At 40.8% G+C, this 25476-nt stretch overlaps 1 protein-coding gene across 1 annotated transcript in view; it reads left to right on the forward strand.

Moving 5' to 3' along the window:
* The first annotated feature begins 3275 nt into the window (after positions 1-3275).
* Positions 3276-25476, forward strand: part of Tmem163 (transmembrane protein 163) — a 198332-nt gene continuing 176131 nt past the window's right edge. Inside the window, exons 1-2 of the mRNA XM_026379696.1 lie at positions 3276-3477; positions 9531-9650. Coding sequence (XP_026235481.1) covers positions 3276-3477; positions 9531-9650 — 322 coding nt within the window. The remainder of the gene's footprint in view (positions 3478-9530; positions 9651-25476) is intronic.

Below are 25476 nucleotides of genomic sequence, written 5' to 3' on the forward strand. Positions count from 1 at the left end.
CAAAATCTCAGCCTCTATCTCAGTTCCACTGATTCAGATCAGCATTTTAGCAAGAATCTCAGGTGTTCATAGGAGCAGAAAGGGTATGGTATGTTTCCCCATCCAACATAAGGATCAAGACTAACACCCCCATAACAAAAGACAGGTTAATAGGAGAAAAGCACAACAAATTTATTTAGTCAACATTCTATGTTACACAGGAGCCTTTAGAAATAAGAAATATAAACCCCAAAGCCTAGGGGAACTGTTGATTTTTATGCTTAGATTTAATGATGAATGGACAGCCGTGTTTGAATCTGATTGGACAAAAGGGCATGAGCTAATGGTAATCGACTGGGGAAACCCAGTAAGTCCTTTCTGTTTGCATTTTTCTTGGCTTCTCTCCGTGTTATTCCTTCCTCCTGGGTACAAAGCAGGACTCCTCTGGAATGGGGTTTTATGATCTATCAGACAAGGTAGGTCAGGGAATTTCTATTTGGTAGCTCCTACCCAGAAGGGCTGAAAAGTTAGAATGACATTTCTAGGTTTTATAGCTTTAAAAAAATTTTTTAGTTGTTGATGGAACTTTATTTTGTTTATTTTATTTTATATGCAGTGCTGAGAATTGAACCCAGTGCCTCACACATGCTAGGGAAGTGCTCTACCACTGAGCCACAACTCCAGCCCTGTGACTGGTTTTGAAAGATTGGAAAGGTGTTACAGTTTCTCTGATCCACCTTGGGGGAAGAGGAATTCTATTGTCTCTGGACTGCTTGGGGGAGAGAGACAGGGAAGGAAAGCAGAAGAGAGTAGGGGAGAAGCTCAGAAAGATCTTATTTCTGAATGCTTTTTTTTTTTTTAGTTCAAAGTACTAAGCATGCAAAGACTTTGGGCTTTGGGGTATTGTATTCTGAACTCCAACATGTTCATCTGTAAATTCAAATTTGAGGTTCACTGGACTATGAAGCCAACGAGGAACCAGAAGCATGAACAATAATACTATTTCGGTTTTTGTGAGAGCCTGCTGTAGACCTGGTGTGTGTGTGTGTGTGTGTGTGTGTGTATGAATGCAGAAGAGCTACAGGGTCCACATTGTGGAGAGAGTTAAGTAGTGAGAATGACAGTAGTAGTAGTTCCAGAATAATCTACACCAGAATGTGTGTGTGTGTGTGTGTGTGTGTGTGTGTGTGTGTCTCAAAGATTTCTGACTAGACTTCGTCTACTGAAGCAGAATTTCCAAGAGAGTTAGAGAGAAATGGGTATTTAGATAAACAAACAAGAAACTCACAAACACATGAAGGCTGGGGATGTAGCAGTGGTAAAGCCTGTGCTTAGCATGCTGAAGGGATGTTGGATCCTGGTTCCATCCTCCAACAAAAGAAAAAAAAAAACAGATGTCTGTCAGAATGGGGAGAGGAGCTTTACAAAATACTCATGTCAAGATTTCAGCCCAGATCTATCACATCAAATATTATATCAGAATCTCTAGCAGTTGTGGAGGCCTGGACATTTTTGTTTAGTCTCCAAGTGTTTCTTTGACAGTCATTGACTACATGACCAAAGGGATCCTCTATAAAACTCCTCTCAATAATTTATATAAAGAAATAAAATCAAGTGTGTGTGTGTATGTGTGTGTGTGAGAGAGACAGAGAGAGAGAGAGAGAGAGAGAGATACAGAGAGACAGAGACACACACAGAGAGACAGAGAGAGACACAGAGAGAGAAGTGTGTCTGCAAATATATCTGAAGGATTGTCTACTTCAGAGGACAGAACAAGGATTAGTGGGTAGAAATTTTTAATGTTTTAAAGTCAAACAATCATAGCGTTTTCCTTTTTCTTTTGGGGCAAGAGGGACATTTGAAATGACCTAGTTCAACTCTCAGTTTGTAATTGAAGAAATTAGTGGTCAAAAGATAAAAGAAACCAAAATCAACTCCTATCTGATACTGATTAACAACCACGATAAAATAAAATGAGACTCTCCTCATTTCTGTGATATTTCCACTGCATCACAAAGGCATTTAAATTCCACCCTGATTTCGATCACAAGTAAAGCGGAAATGAGAAAAGAAACCGGTTACTCTTAAAAAAACAGGGCGGATTCCTTTAAAAGAGGAATTGGCAATTTAGAGTACTCAGATTAAATTTAGAGACTGATATCAACCTAAAGATGAAATCTAGACTCTAGAGCTTGGATGCTGATACCATTAAATGCAAGCTCAATCTGTTCAGCCGCCGGGCCGGGTCTCCTCTGCGCCTCTCAGGTCTCCAAGAGAGCAGGTGTCCACGGGGCGTGGACTAGGCTGTGGCTTTGCTGGGGAGACCAGTGCGACCGCGCAGGGGTACCAGCTCCCGGGGATAGGAGGTGGAAAACAAGGATGGGACTGGGGCAGGCGGGAGAGACTTTTAGGAGGATTCTCAGAGGGAGAAATGAGCTGGTGAGAGAACAGGTTGAGAAAGACAGAGTGACAGGTCGCTGTGGGGAAGCCGTGGGGTCCAAGGGTTTTCTACAGCGTTGTTGGTCCATCAGACTCTCCACCTCTTGGCTAAGTTGGTGCTCAAGAGAAACTGAGAGGGGAGTTAAAAGCAGGAGACAAACAGGCTTTCCGGCAGGTGAACCCGGTTTTCTCGGGATGGACGGCGAGTGTGGCGGCCCAGGCAGGCAGGGACCCGGTTCGCCTCTGAAGCCTGTAAGGCTCCGGAAAAGAAAGATGCCAAATGAGGAGCGCTGCTCATTCTCCTGTCCCCGAGATACAGCTGGCTTTGCGGACGGCAGAGGAATTGGGTCTGAAGGGTCCTTTTGGGCACCAATCCGTCGCATGGGTGGGTCGCATCCCCTGTCACGACGTCGCTAAGTACTACCCAAGCCGCCTGCCTCTTCCAAAGATACCAATAGCCCCTCTCTCTTCCGCTCATCTGGCCAGAACCGGTCCCTCGCTTTTCACTGGCCTCTGTGCACCGACCTCCGTGCACCAGCTCAGGCGCAGCGCCTTGGGGCGGGTCCCAGTCACCCACACCTGCCCCCAGGGGCGGAGCGCAGCGGCGACAGCGTGGCCCCAGCCTCCACCGCCGGTCGCGCTAGCCCCGCCGCTTGCGGACCTGCCCCCCATTTCCGCCCCCGTGCACCTCCACTCCGTGGTTCCTGCCCTCCCTTCCTCTCCACGCGGTCGGTCTGTCCGTCTTTCCGCCCGCCAGAGCCGCGGCGCCTCGCACTTCTGACTCTAGTCTCCGCTGTGCTCGTCGCCGCCGCCACCGCCGCCGCTGCCTCTGCCGCCGGGATCTGGAGCCCCGCGCCATGGAACCGGCCTCGGGCAGCGAGCGCCGCAGCCCCTCGGGCCCGGCAGTCCCGCAGCCGCCGCGGGGCCAGGCGCCCCTGGTTGCCGCCCCCAGCCCGGGCCAGCTGAGCAACCCGGCACGCGAGCCGCCGCACCCCGAGGAGGAGCGGCAGCCGCGGATCAGCGAAAGCGGCCAGTTCAGCGACGGACTGGAGGATCGAGGTGAGTGGGCACCGCCCAGGGCCTCCTGGACCCCTACCCCGTACCGGGCTCATTTGATGGGTAGCGTGCTCAGGGCCTGCCTCTCCCTACTCGTGGGTTGAACCCGGGCGGGCGCCTCGGAGCGTGCACGGGCACGGAACCAGGACTTCCCTGGAAAGGCGCGGAGAGCTGAGGGCTGCAGCCCCACCTCCGCGGCCCGTACTGCCTCGGTAGCGGCTCCTTTTTGCAACCCTGAGAAGCCGGCTGCCTTCAGGCCCACTCGGCCTGGGCCAGCTCCCTCCTCTCAGCCAACCCCAGCCCCTCCGACGTCCACTGGAAAAGTTTGCTGTAGCCGGTTTCTTTCTCTCATTCTTTTTTCTTTTTGCCTTCGTCGTTGAGCGCTCCCGGGGGACTGCAGGCCCCGCTTATCTCGGAGGGACCTGGGTTCCTTACGTCCCATTTCCAGATCCTTAGCCTGCTCCAGCCGGCTACCCGGGAAAACTTCCTCCTGCGGATTTGGCCTCGAGGTGTTTTCTCGGTGACCGCGGAGACTAGGGAAGCGAATCTCAGCCAGGACTGCCCTTGGACCCCCGCGCCCTCACTGGGACCCGGGTTTCAGTAGTTAGCCCTGCGGTGTGGAGAGGGGCAGAGGGTTGGGATATTTTCGGGGTTTGGGTCACTAACCTCATCTGAATGGATGCCATCGAAACCTGCTAATTCCCGCAGAGCGCCTCTCCAGCCCTTACAGAATCCTTCCCAGGACACTGGCCTTACACTCCGCAAACACCCTGAGAGGCCGAACTCTACCTCTGACCTACAACCAATGTCCTCTTTGAGTTGCCCGCATGGAACGCGAGGATTCTTCTGTTCATTCCCGCGTTTCCTCCATCCGTTTTTCGTTTCCTTCGACTTGGATTCCTTGCGGAGAATGTCCAGCTCTTGGCCGCGTTTACACCTTTTCTGTTTCTTGCTGCTTTCAAATTGGACCCCTTGAAAAGAATCAATGGTTAAACCGCAGTGGCCAAAATCGGATCCTTGCAGCCAGGCCCTCCATCAGGAGCCAGCGCTTTGCACCTCCACCCCCTTTTCTTGGAAGCTTTATTTTGTCGGCTCTGGAGGGTTTATATATTTTAGTCTTAGCAGGTTTCTGTCCTATTCTTAGTATCTCCTGTACATTTTTATTCCGTTTCGTATTGGGATGCACGATCTTTCTCCGTTAGAAAAAAAAATTCTAAACTATAGCATGTGAAATTGTGACATGGAAACAGTGATTCCCGTGGAATCGCTAGAGACGCTCTGCAGGAACTGGAGCTGCTCGGGTTGCAATGAATTCTGCACCTAGATTGCGGTCTCTCCCCCTCTTCTCACAGAACTAGATATCCTTTGAGACCTGATGACTGGTGAATTACCAGCGCCCAGCAAAACTTAACATTTTACCACAGGGTGTGTTAAATTATCTTTGCCCCTCTGTAATTAATAGTGTAGGTTTTAATTTTTTATTATTATTTTGAAGAAACACAAAAAATCTGTGTTGAGCTTAATTTTGTAGCATGGTGGGTCATCTGTAAGAAATGTCCTGTTTCTGCCCACCGGGCCTGTTTCTCCCCACCAAATGATGGTGGGGGGAGTGCTAGGGTGAGCTAATATTTAGCATAATTTTGCAGCACATGCTCAAGTATAAAAAGCCTTTCTGGATTTATTCTCAAGGTTATTTGCCAGTGGTCAACTGAATTTTATTTTCTATTATATTGTAGCCTGAAAGCATGCACTGTTCATAAACTATCACTGTGTGACAGCATTGCATATCACACACAGCCTCTCTGTTAGGATGAATCCTGTCCCCCCAAGAACCCAGTGCCATGTGCCATTGAGAGCTAACTGAAAGTCAATGTGACATTCTTTTGTTTGACACACTCCCGATAGCAAAGAGTTAATGATAAGTGAGTCATTTCAGATAAATAAATCAGAAGATTACCTGGGGAGGATTATTGTAATATTTTGTATTTGTGTTACTTTTTTTCATGTGGGGTTTCATCTTTCCAATACCAATTTTTGTTATCCCTTGGGAATGGTTCCAATGCTGCTACTTTTTCCTAATGGTGAGAGGATTGGGGAAGAAGAAGTCTGGGCAGTTGGTAGCTGTGCAGCTCTCAGCCCTGCCAGGCTGGTTTTCTTCTGGGCCTACATACCTATAGAATCTGAGGGGATGAATACTCTTGGTGTGTACCTATATTTAGTATTCTCTTTTATCCTAACTTTCTTCTGAGCTATTTGGACCCTGTTGGGAACCACTTCACACTGAAATGAAAGCATTGCTTTATAATCTCTGTGTTGGAATTTTGGAGACATTTTGCCCTTAGAAGTGACATGAGCTAGTTCCTAGACACCTTGCCATCTCAGAATGTCAGTACTGTGGTGCCATTTGGTTGAGCCTGTGGTTGAAGGAGCAAGAACTCTGTGGTTTAAGACCTCAAAGGAATTAAACACACACACACACACACACACACACACACACACACACACACACAAAGTAGGCCAAGTTTGTTTAAGACATTTCTCCCTCCCACTTTTAATACTCAGTTTTCTCTCCATTAATGTTTTCCCATCATTCTGTCCCAAACTTTAGGGTGTGGTTTAACCAAAGAGTAATATATTTTATTATTTCTCAATAGCTTCCTATTTAATAAAAATTCCCCTTCCTGCAGATAATTAAAGTTTGATAGACTCTTAGAAGAAAGCAATGGGAACTAATTGATACCAATATGGCTTAAACCTCCCACTTATATTTGTGTCCACCTTGGCAAAGGAATTGGTTCTTCATTAATAAAGGCCTATGCTTAGCATGAAGAGAACACCAAGTTACAAATATGTGAAATTTAAATGGAGTTAGAAATTCTGATGTGGAGGCCAAGCATGAATAGGGAGAATCCAGCCCTGCTTGCTCTGCTGGCCCATTCTGCCTTTCCACACTAGCCTTCTTCTACCTCTGAAGACCTCTGAAGCACAGCTTCCTGAGCACTTTAGGAATTCTCAACACATCCTCGTAACTTGTGAGTGCATATGCATCCAACATGGTGTTCAGGAACCTGAGTGGACCATTCACTTATGAGCCAGGTTGTTAAGTTTTCATGTTCCACTTCTCTTTGAGTAGTACAAAGTTTTCCATTTTTGGTTTTGCCTACATTTTTAAAGGAAAAAATAAGCTAGAAATAAGGAAAACTTGGCCAGAAATGGGGGAAGTCTTTCCTCTTTTGGTTAGTGTTTCCATTGCAATTACTTCAATTAAAAATTTTTTAAAAATCTTGTAGGGAACGTACACCAAGAATCATATCTCGGGAGGGATCTCCAGACCTACTGATAAGAACACCCAACTGCCACCTTGGCAGGCAGTTCAGCCCATATCACTGTCATCTGAAACTCCTTTCAGGGGAGCACTGGCCAGGTGGGTGAGGTATTTGGGTGGTCCATATGTGTGGTCCAATTAGGTATATTATTGAGTCCAATTTGCTTTGGAAGAAAAAAAATGTTATATGGCAGAATGGAAAACCCAGATCATGATTGTGCCTCTTGGAAAACTAAATTTGCTTCTAAAAGAAACCCTGTAGATCAGCATCTTGAAATCATTCCTGTCCATATCCCTACCAAATGACCTGCTCATTTCAGTCAATACTTAAACATTACAGCTTTACTTCTCCTGAAAATCAATTGGCTTGGAGGAGAGGAAGATCTTTCCATCATTTGAGAAAAGGAAAAGAAATTATTGGGGTATGTGGGATTTGCTTATTTTAGGTTATGACTTCACCTGGAGACCAGGGTGTTATAGTTAACAATTAGAATGGGGTGTTTTTCCACTAGCTAAGGAAGAGGAGAGAAAGGGATATGCTGTCTTTTCATTTGTAATCACCTATACCTAGGGTGGAATTTGACAGGAGTGAAGGTTTGTCTTTTTCCCATCCAAGTGCATTTGTGAAGGAGGGTTTGGGGAGACTTTTACAGTGAGATGATGGCAATGGTGCTTATACTTGCCGTTTGCATTCTCATCTATCTTTTGATCATACATAAGCCTGCAGGTTTCAATCACTTAAACATCCTCTGGGCTGTCATTAACCAGCCTTTTCGACACTGCCGCTTGCTTTGCTGAGTGTTGATACTTGGGTCTGGGAAATAAATGGAACAGAGAAGAAGTGTTAACAGGGTCCTTGGTATAATTTTTGAACAGGATGTGGTTTGGGGCAATATTTGGGCTCAGAAAAATGATACCCCAAATATGGCACTTCAGCATGCTGAGTCCTCTGAACCGAAGGACCCTGAGAAGCAAAATGTCTTCTGACCATCTTCTGCCCCTCTTCCTCCTGTTTCCCCTTCTCTTCCAAGGCAGAATTCTTTTTTTTTTTTCCCCAGGGCAGGTCACAGAAACTAGAGTCCTCTTCCCTAAACTCAGCCATAACACCAAGCAATATTACTCTAATTTCTGCCTGCCACCTTTCTGTGTCACACACCACCTTTCTGTATCACAGCTGATCATAACTGAAATTCAATGTGGCCACAAGATGTACCTTGTCTTATGATAGCAGATCATATGACCTTCGTTCCAGAAAGGGTCCTGCCCCACACCCAAGAGGAAGAAATGCCATGGAGAGACACCAAGAAGAATCTGGACAGTCCTTGCTGAGTTCCATACTCGGTTTACTACCATTAGCTCATACTATTTTGTGTAATCACATTTCTTTATGGTTGTTTTTCACCCAATCTAAGCATAAAAATACTAGCTTTCCCCCAATCCTTGAGTCTTCATTTCTGCAGGCTCCTATGTCATTTAGAACTCTGACTAAATACGTTTGTTATGCTTTTTTTTTCCCCCTGTTAACCTGTCTTCTTGTGGGCAAGTAGGCCATGCCCTTTATCATAGGTAAGGAAAAGTCTCACACCCTTCCTGCCCCCATAGCAACTAAAGGCTTCATGTGATGGCTGGTCAGACATAAGAGGCGATGTGTGGGACTGATATATCTCACACTGTGATATTTTACAAATGGGCCTGAGCTTTGGCTACCAATTCCTTCATTATTTGGAACTGGTGTGATAAGGCTGCTCAATCTCTAAAAGGAATATTGTGGGTTGTTTAGCCAAGAATGGCATAAACAAGCTTGTGCTTGGGTAGAACACATGACTGAAAATTTGATTGTCTGTGCAACTAAGAGATGCCACTTATGACTTATTTCAAAAGAGAACAAAGAAATATAAATCAGGATCACACTGAGGATGTTTTAATCTTTGACCCAAGGCAGGTGAAGCTTGGGTATTGCCTGGGATTTGTCACAGATGTCTGTTGTCAAGGACTCTCAATGTGCAAAACAGGAGTCAAAAATAAAATCTGTCTTACACATGGCCTACCTAAGAAGCTCCCTCCTTAATTTAAGTGGAACAGTTTTACTCCACTTAAACATTCTGAGAATTTTTGATGTGTTCTTGGTCCAAAGGAAGGAGGACAAAAAATGTGACATGTAATTTGGGTTGATGTTGGTTGTAGTTGAAGAAAAACAAATTGTGTATTTCCTTCTGTTAATTGTCAGAAGGTGTGGTGAGGGCTTTTGTAGTACAGGATTCTTTGCTTTGGGTAAAACCAGTCCTCCAGATGGGACTGTGCTGTTGGGTCAGGGCAAATCAGTTACCCACAGCCCAGGAGCCTGAATGATTGAATGTTGTACTGTTTTTCTGATGGAAGGACCTGGTTGGATGGAGCAGCATCTGCCTGAGACACATGAGTTGATGCAGGGGCGAGGAAATGGTCTGGTGTGATATCAGGGAGTGGTGGGGTCTGTGGAGTTTTTCTAAAGAGGACAGCTGCTATCACCTTGCAGAAAATACATGCCTCATATTGCAAATGCCTGTGATTTCTCAAGTGATGCCAGAAAGCTTGATTTTTCATGTGAAATCTCCTAATTGTGAAAACACAGTGTGGGCCAAACAAAACACATCTTGGCCCACGGGCTGTCAGTTTGCAATCTTTGGATAAGAAATTGTAGCTCTGGCTGTGGGTTTCTTAATAAGGAATCCTTTCTCCTTGTTTTTGTCAGGCTTACTAGAAAGCAGCACCCGGCTGAAACCTCATGAAGCTCAGAACTACAGAAAGAAGGCATTGTGGGTATCCTGGTTCTCCATTATTGTCACACTGGCCCTTGCAGTAGCTGCCTTCAGTGAGTATCAGGAGTCTGCTTATCAATACATGCTGGTGTTGCCTGTCTTATTCTCTAACCCTGTGGGATGCACTTTTGCTTTTACTCGACTGTTATTGATGAGTAAATTTTTTTTAGATGGTTGGATAGTCAGGGTACTTATAAATTAGTAAAATGGCTTCTCTTCTCTGCAGAGGGAAGAGGTATTATGACAAAGAAATGGAAAGCAAAGCTGAGAGCCTTGGCTTTCATCAGTATGCTGGTTTGTGGAAGTAGATTCTGGCTGCCAGCTGAACAGTGAAAATATATATTCTCTTGGTGGATGCCTTTAGCTTGGACTGACATGTGACAAATATATATCCTTGAGCTTTTGAGTCTAATGCAACAAGATGAGTGCAATATAGCAGTGAGCCTTCTCCCTGCCCCCACCAATTATATCTTGCATAAAATTTGGAATAAGATCATATTACATTTTAATGAAAGAAAAAATAGGAGGGTCTTCTCTCAAGTTTTCAGTGGCCACAGAAATACAACCCTTTATTAAAATCAAGGAAAACTATGAAAATGGAACAATTTCTGCCTACAGATAATCTCATTTGGAGACTAGGAAGCCCTATGGCATGTGTATTCTCAATCAACATTTGCAGCCTATGGAAATGTGCATGTGCTATTTGTTCTTATTAATCATTTGATGATTCACAAACCCAAGTAGTGACAGCTACCGCTCAACCTTAGTAGAATCCATGCTTTCTGTTTTGTATTTTTTTAATGATGGGGAGAAGAAGTATGTATTTTGTACATTTTATGATAAACTTATTACCTAATAAGATCTGTATTCCAAGTGATGAGCATCATACACGGTGTTTCAGAGTAGGAGAAAGAAAGAATTGTGTCCATCAGAAACTATAGCTCTGTGTGTGTTGTTTAAAATTCTAATCTGTCAGATTGGATCTGCTGTTGAAAGGGATTGGCTCTCAAGAGGAAATATTAGAATTTGACCAAATGCTCCCTGCAAAACTAGACATATATTACTTGAAACAATTTATATTGAAAACATTGTATCTTGGCTCTAGAAAAGCCAAACATTTAGAAGCAGAGGGTAGTGCATTTCAGGAAATTTCAGTGAGCCAGAAATTTAATCAAGAGGAATTCTGATTCCTGAAAACAGCCACTCCTTCCCCTTTCCTCCCTTTAAATAAAAATACTGAAACAAGAATAACAAGCTGATTGATGTCCCTGGAGGGTAATTTGGTTGTGGTGGCTGGTAGGGAGCTCTGGATCAGACATCATAATTTACATATGTAAAGGAAGAGGAATGGAATGAAGGGAGGTGATTTACAGATGAAATAATAGTTACTCAGACTTGTGCATGTGCCCAGTAGAGCTGTTATTACTTGTGTGGGTGTTTGAATGAAGACCTGAGTATGAAGAAATCAAAAGCAAGTCTTTCTTTGGGGAGAATATTGTTACATTTGATATACTTAAATCTTACAATAGAGAAAAAATATGAGGAAATTTCACTTGTTATACTTGATCCGTTGTGTTATCTTAAAAATGTTGGTCCATTTCCTTTAGGAAAAAACTTGCATAATGCCTACAGAGTTAGGATGTTGCTTTGGGCAAAGAGTTTCCTTTTCCTTTTCTTTTAAACTTGATATCACCCCTTTGGTACAGCAAGTATTTAAATCTCTAACTTCTTGCCTAGAAAATATGGGCATTGGCATATAATATCATGAGCTGTGTTATTTTCTATAGTACATTTAAGTTGTCTTCAACTTCTGGTTTAGTTAAACCAAAAAATTTAGAAGATAAAGTTTTCCCCCACTTGCACTACAGAGTAGCTTCACTGTGTGTGTGTGTGTGTGTGTGTGTGTGTGCGCGTGTGTATGATCTCTATGTTGTTAGAGTTGTTAGTTTCACTCTAGATTCCTAAATGTATTTGTAATGTGAAATATTTAAAATAATTTACTTGTTGATAGTTTTTTTTGTAATCATTTTCATAGTTTAGAATGGAAAGAAAAGAAATAGGGATTAAGCAATATAACTGACTTTTGAAGTTATATTTGAGTCAGTGTCTAAAGGAAAATTCTACATTTCAGAAGTGACAATAAATATCTATATTTTTAAGTGTCCCAGAGAGCCCCCCAATCTTTTATTTTCCAAGGGAATGGTTGACAGAGAGGTAGGTGAAATGGAAAACTGGCTTGGTGAATCCCTGTCCTATCCAGTAAAATTATCAGGTTGAACCAACTAGCATTATTAAGAGAATTACTACAGATTACTGTAGGTGATGCTTTGGTGTGTCAGAAATGTCTTTGGAGTGTGTGCTACTGTGGACGCACATACATGTGTGTATGTCATGTGTGTGTTTGTGTGTGGCTGGTTGGGAGTGTTAATCATGATGAAGAGAAGTGGGTTGTATTTATGTTCATGGCTTCTTTCTACTGTTGGATGATAAAAAGTTGGGGGCATGCCCAGCATCTATCTTTGCATGGAATCTATAGTCCAGACTGTTAAATAAATGAATTGAGAAAGATATTAAAAATCTTTTTTAAAGACTTGTTTGGAAGGAAAATACTTCTTTGAAAATGATAAACTGTACCTAAATGTACATTTAGGTGCCAGGCTTAGGTCTCAGTTACAGTTTTTGAAGACATTCGGGTCATCCTGTGGAAATTATCTTGCTCAGGACAGTGTCTTGCAACTGCATCTACTTGGATCAGTGGGAATTGTTATTTTACCCTACTGGATTACCACTTTCTATTTATTTGTAAATGTTTTTAGTATGCTGTGTTTCCTCAAATTAATAATTACTAAAAGACCTATTGCTAGTTAATTTGTGATAAATCATTTGAAAAATTAGGAGGACTTTCAAAGTTTGTTACTTGAAAGTGCATTGAATGATATGTGAACTATTTTTGATAAGCATTGGTAATACAGTGATTTTGGCCTGTTTGAATGCTGATATAAAACCAGATGGTAATGCATCATGGAATATTTCAGACAGGGCCTAGTTTGGTTTTAAAATTGATTCTGTTTGTAATCGGCAGGCAGCATGGAAAATGGCAATCCTGTTATGAACAACTGTGGAAAAATATCTGTTTTAATAATGAGGCTAGAGAGAGAACAGAAGTTCAGTTTCAAAACTCAGGGTTTTGACATTATTGATGTCTTTATTAGGATGATTGAGGAAAATATATTCTGATTCAATTTTTGAGGTTTGAGTACAAGTTAATTTTTAGGCACTCAGTGCTTGTTCTGTGGGAAATGAAGATATATTTGAAATATTCTCAGGGGAATGCTTTTCTAAAATACATAGCTCCATTAAAGAAAAGCACTCTAGACCAAAATCATCTCAGAAAAAAACCCACTCAAAAATTGAGTGCATCAGTGGATTTAAGAATTAGAAAAAAAAATATTTGAAAGGTGTGATTTTCTTTTTATATGTGGGGGATATAAAATAATTTATTCAATTTTAGTATAAATTCTTAACCTTAAAAATGATAGAATAATGTGCACTTATTCTAAAATGTGAGGCCAAGAGTCGACATATGGATAAAATGAAATTATATGACTTGTTCATACATGCAGCAAAAAATGCCTGGTACTTTCTAAAGGGTTCTTTCACCTGGCAGACACATTGTCAGGTAGAAAAAGGCCCAGGACCTTCTGGGGTCTTTCTGAGACCCCAGGAGTAACATCTGAATATAGTTATAGTGGACTTAAATCTGACCTGACATTTGGCCCTCTCTTTGGGGGACCCTTTACTTCTTGTCAGGACTGCAGCCATGTCCTTTGATACAGCTCTGCATCTCCAGGGTCTCACATCATGAATTCCTCCTTAAAGAGGCCTCCCCATCTATGTGGCCTCATCCCTCAGAGTGATTTTTATCTATTACACTGCCTGTTTTCTTCCTCACAGTTCTTCCCTTTCTGTTCCTTCCTCCATTTGGTAATGAAGTTTGTGAAGCCCCCCTGGTCTCTTATGCCTGAGAGCTTCCACCTCTGAAATACTGCCATGAACCAAAGACTTAAGCCTGCAGCATACATTCTGCTTGTAGAATGATCCTTTGTGTTGTTTGCTGGTCTCATATTTACTGTTTATTTAAAAAAGCAGTGTATGCTTGTCATAACAACCTCACAAGACCATGGATACTTGGTGTTCATCTCTGTCTCTCAGTTCCTGCTCCCCACAGACAGCCTTTCTCATCAGTGCCCTGTGGGGTCTGCAAGACATTTCCTGTAAACATAGAAGACCAGGTGTAATTCCTATATATACCTTCCAGTTTTTCCTACTGTTAGATATAGTATCCTTTTTTAAAAAATCTTTTTTAGTTGTACATGTACACAATGCCTTTATTTTGTTCATTTGTTTTTATGTGGTACTGAGGATTGAACCCAGTGCATCACATGTGCAAGGTGAGTGTTCTACCACTGGGCTGCCACTCTAGTCCTAGATGTAGTATCTTATCCTTGCTGGTCTTTTAAACAGGCTGCGCTTCTTCACAAGTGACTGCTTTTGCTGTTTTGTATGAAGTGGAATGGAAGTGGAAAATCTTCAGGAATAACCTCCCCATGAATGTCTGCCTGCTGCTGCTGATCCGGGTGATGAGGCAGTGGGTTGGGGGATGTGGCCAGGAAGTTGTGAACCACATCCTGGTGATGTTTAGTGGGATAACTTGCTCCCTGTAAGTGTGTTCTTCGAATGATAACTAAGGAGGCGGTTTCTGAGAGGTGGAAACCAGAGGGAGGACTAGGAAGAAATGAGGTTTGAGAACCTCACCATAAAAATTTTCTGCACCTCTGGGTTCCTTTACTATACCCTTGTGGTCAAGTCATCAAAGATCGGGTGCTGGCCACCCTCTGTGCTGCTAGCTACTGACAGCACATAATGAAATGAGGAGCGTTGTTGTTGTTGTTGTTGTTGTAGTTATTATTATTATTATTATTATTATGGTGCTGGGGATTGAAGCAGTTGTTTTAGTCTGACCCTTTGCTTCCTGTGAAGCCCATCATTATCTTGCCTGCTTCTTCCTGGTTGGACTCATCTTCTCCCATCCCCCAGCTTAAGGCTACTCCAGCTCAAACATGCATCTCGTGGTCCCCAAATACACACTCTGCTCTTTGCCCTTTTATTCATGCCTTCTCTTTCCTTGGTCTCAGACATCTTTGCCTCCTGACTCCCACCCTCATTTTCTAGCTAAATTTTATTTATTTCTCAAAATTAAGATGAAAGATCACCGCTTCTAGGAAGCAACCTTTCCCTTATAGCACCACAGACACCATAGATTAGACACTTAATGCACAATACTTGGATTGCCTCAATATTGCTTTCTGTACTAATATACACTCCTCAGTGCTGGGGCCTCTGCCTTCTGTCAGTGTTCTCAGTCCTAACACAGTTGGCGTGCAGATATTGCCCAGAATGGAGTCAATTTTGATGAATTCCTCAGCTACCGTGGGTGCATCAGGTTGAGGATTGATGTTTGCAAATAGAGGTGGCAGACAAAGGAATAGCAGCAGCTTTCTCAGGTGAGTGGAAGCAAAGAGGGAAATTGCAAGATGGAATTTTCAACTTTGTAAATGGCTAGGTTGCAGGAACTCCTCTCTCCTTTCTGCTCCCTACTGGCTCCCTGGTGTTTCCCTTTCCCTTCACTGCCACTTGGACTGAAAGATCCAGACTTCCATTAACAGGGTCTCGCCTGCCTGCCTCTGTTGGAGCACATCTTCCCTAGTCTCCAAGCTCACAAAGAGCTGCTGTTTCCAGCCAGGAGTGGAGGCGTGGTCTCAGCAGCTGCCTGCCTGTTCTGCCTCCTTTCTTGTTGCATTCTGCACACAGCATCTAATTAAAAATGTGGCCAGGGCACATTAGCAGGAGGGTGTCCTTGTCTCACAGCGATAGTGGGGGCATAGGGGAGCTGGGTAACAAACCTGGCTAGATTCCACGTGGGGCATACTGCCTTTTTGTTTGGGTCCAAAGGGGTGGAGGCTTCTTGGGAGATCTGTGAGGTCTTTCCCTTTTGCCTCTCAGTCTCTTTCCAATCATATTTATGAGCCAGTTGAATGAGAAGGGGTTTTCTGGTCTGCTCCTGTGCTAAACTGTGGTTTGATCCTCTGGGTACTGCCTTTGTAAGGTGAATGTCTGCAGGAGGTCCTACTGGACAGGAGATGACTTTGCTGGGTCCTATGCCTTGTTCTGAGATATGGGAGCACTGAGATTTGGAAGGTGCAGATGAAGTCAGAGGGCAGGAGAGAACCTTCTTTCATTCCAATAAAATAAACTGTTTCTCATTTCCACCATCCTCCATGCCTGACACCCATCCCTCCTTCCAGCGGGGGAACATATTCATCCAATCATTAGTGATTACCACTGCCTGTCTGTGAAGACCACTCTTCTTGTGTGACATCCACACAGGATGTCAAGAATTTGAACAGTCTGTCCCCTTGAAGAACTTGGGTCTAAGTGGGCAGGTGATGACCAGGTAGTTGGGTAGGACAATAAACCCAGACCTCCTACATTGGTTGTACAGGGGTGCTCAGGAGAGGGCATCACTGATCTTATACAGATTGTCTGCCACACCCACAGCTACCCAACCTTCCAAAGTATAGAAAGTGAATTGGCACTATCTGTGTAGAAACTAAGGCTGCCCTGGGGTGGGAGGAGTGGGGAAAGGTTGCTGGTCTCAGTAAGAGAAGCTTGGGTTAATATGTCCATATGGCTGCTTTAGTGTGCCCAGGCGGCTGCAGCAAAGTACCACAAATTCAGTGACTTAAACAACAGAAATTAATTTCTCATAATTCTGGAGGCCAGAAGTTGGAGGTCCAGGTGTCTGTGGGATTGGATCCTTCTGAGCCTCTTTGCTTAGGCTCATAGCTATTTGTCCTCTCTCCATGTTTTCACACCATCCTCCCTGTGTGTCTGTGCCCTAATTTGTTCTTTTTATAAAGGCACCAGTCATGTTGGATCAGGGCCCACTGTATGACTTCATTTTAAATTATTCACCTCCTTAAAGACCCTGTCTCCAAATACAGACAACACTCTGCAGTACAGGAGTTTAGAGTTTCAGCATATGAATTTTGGGGAAGATAAGTTTTAGCCCATAGCAATATCCTTGCCCAGCACCAGGCAGTTGGAGGAAACTAAGATACCAGAGTAAAGTAAATTCCTTAAAAAAAAAAAAAAAAAAACATCACTTTGAATGAAAGGGCAGACTGAAATAAACACATGCACCAGCCCAGGAGGACAGTGAGGAGGTGTGGATGAGGTGGGGGTATGGTGCCTTTCACTAGAATTCATAACCATGAGGCAGAACTCATATAAATTTATGGTTGGAATTTTCCAAGGTGGATTCCTTGGGAAATAAACCTGGAGACTCTGAGATGTACTGGAGGAGGTTTATTGGGGGTGGGATTTAAGGGCTGAGAGGAACTCTTATACGCTTGAGAGCTGGGGCTGTAGCTCAGGGGTAGAGTGCTTGCCTAGCATGTGAGAGGCACTGAGTTTGATTCTCAGCACCTCATAAAAACAAACAAATAAAACAAAGGTATTATAACCATCTACAACTTTTTTAAAAAGTAAAAAAGAAATTAACCCTTAGAAGGGAGCCGGGAGCAGGAAGACAGAGGGAAGAGTTGAACTGCAATGCCGTTGCCTTGGAGCTCATCCTGTAGGGACTTGCAAGCTGGGATGCTCCTCTGGAGATGTCTGATGGATGCCAGGAGACCAGACTGGTCCTACGTATAGGCTGCTCCAGGGACAGGTATAACCTTGGAAGTCAACTTCCTTTAGTGGAGGACTGTTCCAGATTCCAAGAGAGGGATGCAGTTGTCACAGCACTCACTCCTAGCAGCAGAGGGAATGAGTGCCTACACCTTGAAGAAGGGACAGGGAGACATGTCAAGGCATTCCCTCCAGGTTTTTTTTTTCCCCTTAAAGATGTCCCTGGAACCCCAGGGCTGGGAATGGAACCCAACGTCTCACTCATGCTAGGCAAGCACTCCACCCCAGCACATTCTAGGTTTATACACTCTATTTTACCCGGAAACCAATAATGCTATCTCAGTTAATGTTGAGCTATTAACATGGATGTGGTCCTAGGTTGTAAATACAACTGGAGCATGTGAAAGAAGCAGGTGCAGAACACTGACCAAAGGCCTTCAGGTGTTCCACAGATGTAACCACACCAAAGATAAGCTCACAAGCCAATATTAGAGAGCTCCCAGGAAAAGGGTTTCCCATGATTGAGAGCCATACAAAGAGCATGATGAGAAATGAATTCCAGATGAGAGAATTGTCTGACAAAATCTGAAAATAAGTATGTCTAATATGATAGACAATTAAAATGGATCAAGCATACTAAAGAAGACTGAACAGAGCAATTGGAAAATAATCAATGTATTTTTGATATTTTTATTGAGGTTTAACCTGGATGTAGTCACAAAAAAATTAAGAACTATAACAATCTCCATTCTTTCTCCAGTTTCCCTCTAGTCCTTCTACTAGAAACCACTTTACTTATGTAGTTAATTCTTTGTTTACTTGTATGTGTACAATAACAGGCTACTAATGCTAATTCTTGATTCTTTTCTCAAGGTTAAACATTATTTGTTGGCTTCCTAAGATGAAAGAAGGTGATTTATTCTTTTATTCTCCTGGACCCACACAATCATACTGATTTTATGAAGTTATTTCCATGCAAAATAACTATTTTTTTTTCATTATTATGACTCCTACTCATTGAGCCATCAGTGGAGCATGATTACTTCTTTCTTGCACAGTTTTTTTTTTTTTTACTCTGGATTTAATATGTTTATTCCTGTGTTTACTTTTCTGTGTATTTATTTCTTGTTAAGCTCTACTTCTTATTTTCTGTTCTAATCTCAACTTCTCTGAGATACTTACAGACACACAGATAATTCCACTTGTTTCTTCTTGCAGAATGATCGTTTGGATCCATTTGAGTACTGCTGATCCATTCTGGTTGCCCTTTCTACTGCACAGCTGTATCCTTGCATCTCTCTTTACTATGTTTATTGAGGATTTACCTTTATTTTTCTTTCTTGTTGGGCTGCCGTTTTGCTGGATACCAGGTTTTTCTCTTCGGTTCGCTCTCGATGGTGGTGGTGGTGGGGGGACATATCTTTTCTTAGCTCCCTAGGAACAGGCCCATGGGAAATGTAACTTTCAAGCTGTGCAAGGCCTGAAATGTCTTTAAAAATCCTGACATTTGATTAATGGCTGGATAAAAAATTCTCGGGGAGGAAATAATAGTCCTTACGAGGTCTGAAGGTTTTACTCTATTTTCCTATAATTTCTAGTGTTGCTGTTTAAGTCCTCAACTATACTGAATCCTAATCCTTTTCCTGGGCTTTGCTGTGCTGGGGATCTCTTTTATCCATAAGTGCCCCTAGGTTCTATTTTTTTCTTCCTATGAAATTTCCTCAACTCCTCTTGTTTTTCTATTGAGTTTTTAATTTTCACTATCAAGTTTTGTTTTTTCTTGGAATTTCATGAGTGTGCTCATTTAAAAAATTGTACATCTCTTATTATATGGATTTTTAAAATAGATGCTTTCTTATATCCTGGAAAAGTTTTGATTTTTTTTTTAAAGAAACTTTTCTATTTCTTGCACTGTCTTCCTCTAAGACTTAGTTCTTGTTAGAAGATGAATCCTGTGAGTGGTGATCTTGAATATCTGCTTATATTAAAAAGGGTAGCTGGGTGCAGTCGGGCATTCCTGTAATTCTAGTGACTCGGGAAGCTGAGGCAGGAGGACCATGAGTTCAAAACGAGCCTCAGCAACTTAGCAAGGCACTTAAGAACTCAGCAAGACCCTGTCTTTAAATAAAATACAAAAAAAAGGGCTGGAGATGTGGCTCAGTGGTTAAGCACCCCTGGGTTCAATCTCGGGTATTGCCCCCACAAAAAAAAAAGGGCAATTAAAATGCTGATGGGAGCTTTGAGCCTGTGGTTGGTGTCCGCTGTAGGATGGTGTAGCTGGTCTCTTTTGTTGGTAAATTCCATTTTGGTGCATTCAGGCCCTAATCTTGCATTTCTTCTCTAAGTGTCTGGTAGGGGAATTGTGGCTGAGTGGGTATTGCCCTTCTGTAGAGAGTTGGGGAGGGAATCTTGAAAACTACAAAAATGTTTGGATTTTTAAAATCAGAGCATTTTAATTGTACATTGCATTTGGGTTCATTTTGACAAAATGATACAAGTAAGGAATTTGATTTTGATCCCCATTTCCCCCCCCTTTTCCTCCCCTTCTCCCTCCCCCTTTTTCCCTCATCTACTCTATTGATCTTCCTTTCACTCCTTCTTTATTTTCAATTGGTACATAAAGGTGAAATTCCCCTTGGTACATTTATATATGTTTACAACTTTATTTTGTTAAATTCATTCCATAATTTTCCCTTTCTTCCTCCTTCCCCCTTGTTCTTCTCCACTGATCTTTCTTATTATGTATGATATCTGATCCCCCCACTGCCTTCTTTCTGTTATTTTGCTCTTGCTTCATATGAGAGAAAACATTCAATCCTTGATTTTCTGATTCTGACTTATTTCACTTAGCATGATCTTCTCCATTTCCATCCATTTACTTGAAAATGCTGTTATTTCATTTTTTTTATGTCTGAATAAAAGTAGTGTGTGTGTGTGCACACAACAAACATTTTCTTGAGCCATACATCTATTGATGGGCATCTGAGTTGATTTCCCCCCCATAACCTCTCCAGCATTTATTATTATTCATGTTCTTGATCATTGCCATTCTGGCTGTAGTGAGATAAAATCTTAGTGTAGTTTTGATTGATTTTCATTTTCCTGATTGCTAGAGATGTTAAACATTTTTTCATGAATTTGTTGGTCCTTTGCACTTCTTCTTTTGAAAAATTTCTGTTTGGACTGGGGTTGCGGCTCAGCGGTAGAATGCTCATCTAGCATGTGCAAGGCCCTGGGTTCGATCCTCAGCACCACATAAAAATAAATAAACAAAATAAAGGTATTGTGTACAACTAAAAAATAAATATTAAAAAAAATTTTAAAAATTCTGTTTAGTTCTTTTGCCCATTTATTGGTTCAGTTACTTGTTTTTTTGTATGTAAAGATTTTTGAGTTTCTTTTTTCTGTATATTAATCTCCTGTAGGAAAAGTAGCTAGCAAAAATTTTTTTCCCATTCTGTAGGCTCTCTCTTTACTCTCTTAATCCTTTCATTTGCTTTTCTAAAGCTTTTTAATTTGATGGCATTCCACTTATTGATTTTTGGTTTTATTTTTTTGAGTTTTAGGTGTCTTGTTAAGGAAGTCAGTGCCAGCACCAATATGATGGAGTCTTGACCTTATGTTTTATTCTTGCAGTTGCAAGGTTTCTGGTGTGTAATTCCTAAGATTTTGATCCATTTTGATTTGACTTTTGAGCAGGGTGAGAGATAGGGATCTAGCTTCATTCTTCTACATAGGGGTATTCAGGTTTGGAAAACTTATTTTTAAAATAGACTTTGGACACTCTCCTCTTCTCTTTATTTTATTGTCTTACCAATTCCCCCCTTTTCTGGGTGTCCTGAGGTATAAATGGGCTGCCTTTTTGCTTTCACACTGCTGTGTTAGGCATTTGCTTTCTGGAGTCTGTTAAACCAATTACCACTTGCCCATATGTTTTCTAGCTTCTAAAAACTGTTTTTGTTGCCTCTTTCATTTTTTTCCTAATGGGTTTGTCTTCTTAAAAAATTCCTGGTCTCCTAGTTTAGTGGGATATTTAGAAGAAGCAAAAGTAAATTTGAGGAACCACCCTGCCATATTTCTCTGGAAGTGTCAGAGAACAGTTTGTAATGAAAAATATGCTAAGCGAACCAGAAACCAGAAGTAGCTAGTGAACCAAAATATAGAATGTATGACAAAGTGGTTCTTGTCTCTCATGTTTACTAGGAGACATGGAAGACAGGATAAGTTTCAATGTGAACAATTAAGAATTCCAAAAGCAGAAAGAGAGGAAACAGAAAATAGTCAATGTTTTAGAGGTATCTGAAACTGGGAACTGTTGGGAGAGATTGAGGACATATGATTCAAACCATAGCAGAGAAAAAGAATTAGAGCACTTACCTTATTCAGTAGATGACAAAAGTGAAGTAAATGACACAGAAAAAAAGTATATACTCTGCAAAATAAAATGTAGGAAAAAAACCAAACATTTCTTCAGTTACAGAAAGTATAAATGTGGTTCATAAACCAGGTAAAAGATAGAGAAGGGGATTTGGGGGTGTAGCTCAGTGGTAGAGTGCTTGCCTAGCATGCATGAGATCCTGGATTTGAAGCCTTGGGGTTCAAGCCCAGCAGTTTAAAAAAATAAAGATTAAATTAAATTAAGTTAAAAAGTCTGAAACAGATACTAGTAAAAAGTTTTTGTAGCTATATACCAATCAAGGAAAAAAAAAAAAACACATGAAGACCAAAAGCATTATTAGGCATAAAGAGTGGTACTATAGAAATAAAAGGTTCATTTTACTGAGAATATAAAACACTTGTCAATATCAAATAACAAACTTCAAAGCACCCAATCAAAAATGGATGGAATTCTAGGTAGAAATTGACAGGTCATAATTTTAATGGTAAACTTTTATAGATCCCCTTCTACTAGTTGATAGAAAAAAAACAAAAAATTAGTGAAGACATGGAAGATTGGACTTATGTACTTCAGTGTTTTTCAACATTTTTGACTGCTCTCCATAGTAAGAAAGGCATATGTGACCTAGAAAATGTATTATGTGTATACATACTGTATGTTATCATATCTAAGACACTTTTGATTATGATATGACATTATTTCTTGGTGCCACTAGGAAATAAAAATGCTGCCATTAAATGATATCATGCTGTTCATTATGTGAGCTACTCAATATCAGAGTTGTTAAAATGTGAAAAAAAAATGTTCACTTTGATAATTTCTATCCTCTTATTTTAAAAACTGCTGGTCATAACCTATCAAATTGACCTCATGCCCCAATAGTGATTTGGAACTGTCAGTTTAAAGAACACTGACTCAATCTGTCACTATATAACCATGCACCCAACAAGTTTGCTTCAGCATCATGAACATGTATACAGTGTCACCACTTCCATCATCACAGCAGATATCTCATTAAAATTTCTAGGAATCTGTATTTTGCAAAGATCCTTGAACATGATAAAATGATAATTTGAGGACGAATTTAGCTAAAATTCTCCTATATATAATTATATATGATGGGAAATAAAGCAGATCATTTCTGAGTAGCACATGGATGAAAGTTATTTTAAATATTAAGAATTATTTAGAAATAGGTAAAGAAGAACTCAAATTATCACTAATTGCCAATGACATGATTCTCTATTCAGAAGACACAAAAATTCCACCATCATCCTACATCATGTACAACGAGAAAAATGAGAAATTATACTATATTTATGTATGTTATATCAAAGTGTATAAATGCATTCTACTGTCATGTATAACTAGTTGGAACAAATAAAAAAGTTAAATGAAAAAATAATTACTTGTAATTTAAAATGAGAAATTGAAAGTTGATAAATAAAACTGTCAAAAATAGGAAGCTAAGAAGCAGAAAAAATAGTAGACATCATGAATGTAACAGCTACAAGGAAATACATTTAAACAATACATTTAAGAAAGAAAAAAATTATACAAGAATATTAAAAGCAAAGCCATGATTTTAAGACTGGTAAATGAATCTTAATTCTGGTAAGATTTATTTTAAAAGAAAATGAATGAATGAAAGGTAATTAGAAATGAAATGACAGGTATAATACATAATGAAGAAAACTTTAGGAACTGAGATTATTTTTCATAATTTTATGCCTATAAATTTGAAAACTTAGGTAAAATGCATAGTTTCATAAAATAATTACCTTCTCTGATTGGCTCAAGGGAAAAGAAAATTGACCTGAGTGGCCTGTGACCACTAAAGAAAAATCACTAAAGTGGTCACAGACCATTAAAGCATTTACTCCCGGCAGTGGTTCTCTATCAAGTGTGCTTCTGTACTTCCCTCCCTTCCTAGGTGACATCTGGCAGCGTCAGGAGACACTTTGATTGTCACATCTGGGAGTGGAGGTGCTCCTGGCATCTCATGGGTAGAGGGCAGGGCTGATGCTAAACATCTTACAATGCGCAGGAGAGTCTCTCAGAACAAAGAGTTCTGTGACTCCAAAAGCCATTAGTGCCATGGTTGAGAAACTCTACTCTCATGCTCACAGTTAGGAAAGCAATATAATAAAGATACCATGTCTCCTAAGATTAACCTGCAGTTTCACTAATAATTCTAATTTTTTTTTCAATGAAGTTGGTGAGCTCTAAAATATATATGGAGGAATAAAAGACTAAGAATAGATAAGGTAATTTTTCAGAACATCGTACATGCCCTTTCAGAACTTCTAAAACTAGAGCAGTAGAGATTGTGATATTTTTAGGGACATATAGACCAAGGAAGTTGACTAGGGAGTCTAGAAATAGACCACTCAGATATGGAAATTGGATATATACGAGGCTGCATCGTACATCAGGGAGGGAGTGATGGTACCAGGATAAGTGATTGTCTCTCTAGAAATAAAGAAAATAAATTTCAACTTCCCATGTATACAAATATAAAATCCATATGAATTAAGAAACCAAACTTGAGCTGGGCTTGGTGGCACATTCCAGCTACTCAGGAGGTCAGCCTGGACATCTTAGTGAGACTTATCCCAAAGCAAAAATAAAGAGGCCTGAGGTTGGGAGGCAGTAATTCAGTGGTAGAGAACCCCTATGATCAATTGCCAGAAATACACACACACACACACACACAGAAACCGAACCTGACAGCAAGGATTTAAAACTTAAATAGAGAAAAATAAGAGACTGTACATATGACCTGGATGTAAAGAAAGTTTTCTTAAGACACTGAAAGCTTGAGGTATGAAGGAAAACATCAATACGTTTTATTAAGCACACCAACAACTTTGTGCATTGGAAAGCACTGTATTAAATAATACCCAAGATATTTACAAAGCATTGACTTTTGTATGAGTGACAAAACAGACAAGACTGTTGTAGCACTTTTGTTTGTAACAGGAAAATAAAAACTAGGAGGGTGACAGATGTCCATTAAAAGGAAATTTGAAAGACATATTGCATTGTCTTAATATAGTGAATCTATATTTAGCAGCAGTTTTCTGCTCTATCAAACCTAATGTACCTTTTTTACAACCAATATTTTATCATACCTTTTTTTACAGTCTTGAACTGTGTATACACATCACTTATAAAAATAGTATTGTATCCTAAATGTAATATAATGGAGAAATAAAGGAAGGTAATTTGGGTAAAAAGTATAATTAAATATGTACATGCATAGTATGACAATATTGATAGACACAGCTTAGCTGTTGACACCTGCATAAGGTGAATAGGTTTGGATTTAAGAGGCAGGAAGAGTCATCCCTGATGACATTTTCCTCTGCACGACATTTTGAAACAGGGCTAAGTAGTCATATTGGTAGGCGTATGTGGAATCATCATGAACACAACAGCTACAAGAACACACTAATATGAATGTTTTGTTGTCTGTTTTCATTACCTTGAGTGGAGTTGCCATTGATGACCTAATTTTTTGAATTGGTTTATAACTGTCAAGATCTGAATAAAACTAAACCTAGTTTTCTCATGATTTATGTGGTAGTTAAATTCCTGGGGAAAAAATCGATGATCCTTTAAAACTTGTCAGAATGAAACAAAACAAACTCTTCAATTTAGAGTTCTACACTCAGATATATTTTTTCGTATAAATTAATATCTTTTGAGTTATCTGAAAGTTCTGT

The sequence above is a fragment of the Urocitellus parryii genome, chromosome 1, assembly GCF_045843805.1.
Source record: "Urocitellus parryii isolate mUroPar1 chromosome 1, mUroPar1.hap1, whole genome shotgun sequence".
Lineage (NCBI taxonomy): Eukaryota > Metazoa > Chordata > Mammalia > Rodentia > Sciuridae > Urocitellus > Urocitellus parryii.